The 5937-nt window shown below is 41.2% G+C and overlaps 1 protein-coding gene across 1 annotated transcript; it reads right to left on the bottom strand.

Annotated features, from left to right (window-relative positions):
- Positions 1-1135: 1135 nt before the first annotated feature.
- LOC144639745 (rasGAP-activating-like protein 1) lies at positions 1136-5840 on the bottom strand (the record flags this gene model as incomplete). The annotated part of the gene is made up of 5 exons (XM_078499045.1): positions 1136-1271; positions 1904-2041; positions 2693-2868; positions 4251-4395; positions 5703-5840. Coding segments are annotated over 5 exons (733 nt in total), but the record flags the coding sequence as incomplete, so codon positions are not given.
- Positions 5841-5937: the final 97 nt, after the last annotated feature.

Genomic DNA, 5937 nt, shown 5'->3' with positions numbered 1-5937 from the left:
CTCAATTTTATCTCCTACACGTTTCGCCCGACTATCGCGGGCTTCGTCAGGGAGTTCTACAAGTAATGGTTAAGTCAACGTTCAGGCCGGAGCTTATTGCACTTTCCATGGCATGAAGCGACTTCACTAGGAGTATTTCTACTTCTCCCTGGATGGGATGCTAGTCCATCGCAGGGTTACCCTAGGAATTATAATTATTGGCTGGTGCCTAATTTCTACACCCTGGGTGGAGAGAGGCACTGAGAGTTCAGTGTCAGCCAGGGCTTGAACCTGGACTGCTCGATCCGGAGTCCAGCCCCAGGGGGGGTACTCCGGCTTGCAAATGACGGGGACGATCGAATGGAGGCAAAACTCAGGACCCAAAAAAATCCCTGAGTCTTCCGACATTACCCAAAAAAATCCCTGGACCCAAAATAACCCCCCAAAAAAGTCCCTAGTCAAATTGCCCCTCAATTGCCAGGAGGGGCAGTAATTTAACGCAAAGAAAACCATAAAAATTGAACGCTCGTGCTATTTATTCATCATACCATAAAAACGCCAAGGCCGTGCCAGGGCACTTTAGTTCGTTTTTAATAACCAAAAAAATCCCCAATATTAATCAAGTCACCCAAAAAAATACTTGCCAGATTTTCTAACCCAAAAAAATCCCGTAATCGAAAATTTCAAACCCAAAAAAATCCTTTGATCATCCCCGTCATTTACAAGCCGGAGTACCCCCCTGGGAGTCCAGCTCACTAACCATTAGGCCATCGCGCCTCCCATGTTCTCGTTACAAGTAATGGTAAAAGCTTAACTGATGAAAAATGTCTTTGGTACTGGTTTTATTAAGTTATTTACAAGATTGTTTGTTTTATACCTAAGTTGGTTAGACGAGTGATTTTGCCCATTCGATGTAATTTCAAATTGGCCAGTCCATCGATCCGTAAAGATTGTTTCTTCAATCGGGTTTGTTTTATAAGTGTTTTTGTCTTTTATACTAGTAAGTGTTTAGAAATGGCCATTTGACAAAGCTTGTTTTTTTATGTCGAGCATGTGATTGGCGACTTCTTGCGACAAAGACCGTGCAAAGCACGTGTTCTGGCTTTACTCTCCCGGGACAGAGCACATTCTAAGCACGTGATCGACTTGTACAAACCTGTTTTTATCACGCGTTTGCAGAATGTCCACTTGTTTTTGTGAAAGACTCCCGGATGGAAGTAAGATAGCATTTTTGGATTGAAAATGGTCGTCTTCCTAATCGCCGATAGCCATTGATTCATTTCATTCACATCCTGAATTAGTAAAGATAACAAAATACCACACTATTAAACTTTTGTTGTAAGATGAATTGAAATGTTGTACCTAGTTGCCTAGTTGGTTTGATAAAAATCCACGCATGGGCAGCCATTAACTATTTCACGGTTGAAGTAAAATCACTCTAAGGAACGTTTTACTGTTAGTAGTCGATTCTTCATGTTGCTTTTAAGTAAGGCCAAGCGGCCCATATTCGGGAGCTTATATGCGGCTAGGAATATTTCTACTCCCCCTGGATGGGATGTTAGTCCAATGCAGGGTACCCCCAGCATTAGTTCTCCGGTACCCATTTATACACCTGGGTGGAGAGAGGCACTATGAGAGTAAAGTGTCTTGCCCAAGAACATAACGCATTGCCCCGGCCAGGGCTCGAAGCCGGACCACTCGATCCAGAGTCCGATGTGCAAGCCATTAGGCCACCGCGCCTCCAATGCACTCAGCTAAAGTTAACTTTATAACGATAGAATTTACAACTCTATCAAAGCGGTCATAAACATGTTTCATTTCTAATAAAATAATTACCAAAAATATTTGTGTACTCAGAGTGAATTCGCAGAGGGCTTATACTCTGTCGATTTTCTTTCGGAGGTGTAAAGATGGCAGAATTTACCTGAGCAGCAAGGTAAAGGATTTGCAGAGTGTCATCGTAATCTTTGCTGACCACTTGAAACACGTTCGGCTTTTGAAATGCTGACTCATCAACTCGCTCTACTGCTAGGATTTTCCTTGTTGGTAGAAACTGCCTTGTCTGAAAAAAAGAAAAGAAAAAGGAGATTACCTACCTTGGAACGGTTTTCAAATGAGTGTCGTAAAAACAACACCAAAGTAGTCACTCTGACCAATCACAAAGGACAGCAATCCAGTGAACTAGTCAAAACTCGAAGCAAATACACGTAGCCAGGCACGAAGCGCAGGAAAACGTGCGCGAGCAAGTCGCGATTGGTTTTGGTTTTTCTTCTGATTGGTTGAAAATGTTGCGCGAGTATTTTAAACCATTCACTTAGCGCAGTAATGCAAAACCAAGGCCAATGCGAATTACTTTCGTCGCTCAGTGAAAACCGCTCTATATGCATCAGCAGAATCAAATGCACTTTATGATTGTAATAGATTTAAGTGTCAAAAAATTTATACGCGAGTTAGTATACCAAAGCGGACCTTGATTGAGGGGTCCACTACAGTTTGCGGGAGGTATGCACTGGTTTTCAAAGATATGTCGATGAGTGAGTGTTGGGGAAACCCTGGGGTGTGGGGGAGGAACCTACATAAAGATAAGGTGTCTGTTATCGGAGGCATTACTGTAACTATCTGCACACATTACGTGCCTATTGCATTTATGTTCTATCGAGTTCTAAGGGCCGGGTGCCGAGACTCGTACCGCCAAACTCTAAAATTTTCTTACCTGCGAATCATTTGTTTTAGCGTAAAGGAAATTTTCCGTGCTCAGCCAGCAGTAGCGCTTTTTAAACTTGTATGGTTTGGGAAGTCTGGTATCTCTGTAGCGGCACTTCTTAACAGAACCCTCCTTGATAATCAGCGAGTGACTGAACACGGTTCTTCTGTGGTCACAGCCTGGAACTAGAAATAGAACAAACATTTAAAGCAACTGAAGAAAAGAGAGATGCAGCCCGGTTACGATCCTAGAAAAGCATTGACCTGGCTTGCTATGGGTAGGGAAGTGTTGGAAGACCAAGAACAACTTGGTGCAGGAAAGAAGGAAGGAGCTGGAATGGAAATGTTGGGAGGAGGCCCTACAAGTGGCGGACCACCGGAGTAAGGGGAGAAGAATCTCTGAAGCCCTGTGTGCCACCTACAGTCATTTACAAAATTCGCTGGCCCACCCACCCCCATCCATTTCAATGTTGAATAGCGCAAAGTGCCCAAACTCCTCGTGGTTTGCGTTGCAGTTTGTGAGCAAAAGTAGCCAGCAATGGAAGGTATTATTGTTTTGCATGTAACACAACATTGTAAGTATTTTTTTCATGTGTCAAGTAAGAGAAACCGTAACCGATTGAATTGTAGGTACTGATAGGAAACATGATGATGATGATGATGTCTGAAACGAAAGTTTCATTTAAAGTTCTTTTTTAAAAAAAGTTTGATTTATTTGTTTGTTATTTTTATTTTTTTTTTCTCTCGGAGATATTAGTATATCCCAGCTACCCTGTAAATCTGAGATAAAATAAAGTTGATGTATGTATGTATGGAAGTCAAGTTTCTAACATGGAACGGCTGCAGTTACGACATGACATTTAGAAGATATACTGTTTTGCTTTGATTTGTGTTTGCTAAGCTCATTCGTGCAACGTGTTCTAATTAACCAATCAGAGCCAAGGTGTTGTGCTTTTTAGCCAATCAGTAACCAATTTTAGGCCCTCTCCGTTTTGCTCCTGCCTTCTCTGCCGTCTGAGAGCCTAGGTTATAGATATTTGTTTCGAATTTATAACTCTATTGAAAGTGTTATAGGGACTATGTCGTGGATTTCACCAGATTTTTGAACCGCCAAAATTTATATTTGTGTCGCAGGAAACATAAAAATAATAGTCCATTTTTATTCAAAAAAGCTATATTAGAGCACTAAAACTGTGAACGAGCATCTGTCACTGGGGATGGCTCGGATGGAAATGGATTGCAATTTGAAAAAGTTAGGCAAACGTTTTCAAACTGTTTCCGCGCGTCTTCGAAATATCGATATTTATAGCTGTAGCTTGATTTCTATTCTCAAATTAAGGTTATATATTCCTTGAGATGTTCAGAGATGATGTTTATTTAGGGTTAAGTTGCCTACCACTAATTTTAGAACAGTTTAGACCGAAAAATCTGCGAAATCCCCGTGACATAGTCCCTTTAATTTATGACTCTATTTGAGGGTAGTCATTGTTGCTGCTAGTTCTGTAGCTTTGGTTTTAGGATAGTGGTTAGTAAACAACTCTTATACTAGCTAGAAAGGGTTTTACTACCTTCTTCGTCTTCTACGTCAGCTAGCCTGTCCAAGAAGTCCTTCACTTCGTCTGTGTAGAATGCGATCCACTTGTACAACGGTCCCATCCACTCTTCCTTCCCGTTATGCATTGGGAGCTCAATGTTGCCAATTTTCTGCACGGTCTGAGAAAACGGACAAAACTGAAATTCATATTTTTGCATTTCTTACTTTAATTTTGCGAATATTCGTTGAAATACTCGAAGAGCGTTCGTTTCTTATTATTCAATCAAAATGAGGCAAGTGAATTTGTTGTCAATCACGGGATATCGTGTTGCTAATTATGTTCTCTGACGAAAATTTCGAATTCACTTAAGGTGGATTTCCACTGACGCGTAAATATTTACGTACGTAAAACGTGCGTAAAAAAAGATACGTAGGCAAATTTCCACTGTCGCGTAAAAAGTAATAAAAAGCGTTTCCTTTTTACGCGCGTTGAACATGCGTAAATGCCCGCCATACTGAATTATCAAGTTGGTGAATAGAGTGCGTGATTGTCGGCCATATTGGAGGAGTGAAACAATAAATTGTTTTTCCTTTGGGAAAAAATCATTAACATTGCAAATATCTTGTTGTTTGACTCTTCCAACATGGCTGCCATGAAAACACTTTGTACCACACGCTAGAAAAAGAAATGCGTGAATATGACCAAGAGGCATTTTATAAATACTTCCGAAAGACACCATCAAGTAAAAGAAGATTTGAGGCGACCTTCCCGGATTCCCGGCTCAAAGCCTACGTGGCCTGACGCCAGGCGTTTTCTTTCACTACTGCGTTCGTGTAATTTGGTTCTGTAGTCAGTTCCATAGATTATTTCTAGAAATGTTAAGACTTTCTCGATGAGAAGTGTTTCTACATCTGAATGTTTTCATAAGTAAATCGATAGGCGATTTAAAACAAAATGGTTTTCCACATGGTAAGTGGTGTCATGTGACGAAATCCAAAAGTATGATTGGGTAAATCGTTGCGTAACCGCAGACAGCCGCGAAAAAAGTTGAACTCGTTTTTTCAAAACCCCCAAAATCGCTACGTGCGTAAACGTGCGCGTCACGTGCGTGAATACCTGGAAAAAAACGTGGCATTGGAAATTGGACAACGTAAATTCGACGCACGTAATTGCGCGCGTAAAATTTCATTTTACGTACGTTTATATTTTTTACGTGCGTTAACGTGCGTAAACAAAAACGCGACAGTGGAAATCCACCTTATTAGTCACGGGATCTTATCCGGAAAATTTAATTAACATATTTCTGGACGAGAAGAACCGAACCAGTCAAAGAGAAGCGCGAGAACATCTTGGCAATTACTGTATTTTTAATACTGCGTCCTTTATGTCAAAACTATAAATGGAAGTACACCCTGGTATAAGAACTAAACTTGAACCCTTTCTTACAGCCCCCTCCCCCTACCCTACCCTCCCCCAAATACTGACCTTTGCCAAGATGGTTAGTGTGCGGGAGACATTTTTGTCCGCGTGGTTTTCCCGCAAACCAAAGAGCTTGGGTCCGAGAATTGCTGGCGCGAAGAACCGAAGAAACAGGAAGCCACTCACAGCTGTATATTTGGAATCCTAAAAAAAGATTTTAAAATAATCTTGTTACGTGTCAGCTGAACTTGAAGTATGGCATTGTGTCGATAAAGGAAAGCAATGCTGAAAGGCCGAGGAA

Source organism: Oculina patagonica, unplaced genomic scaffold (genome assembly GCF_052425735.1).
Source record: "Oculina patagonica isolate OP01 unplaced genomic scaffold, crgOcupat unplaced1260, whole genome shotgun sequence".
NCBI classification, from domain to species: domain Eukaryota; kingdom Metazoa; phylum Cnidaria; class Anthozoa; order Scleractinia; family Oculinidae; genus Oculina; species Oculina patagonica.
The sequence above is the reverse complement of the archived record's forward strand: the minus strand, read 5'-3'. Positions and strand labels throughout refer to the sequence as shown.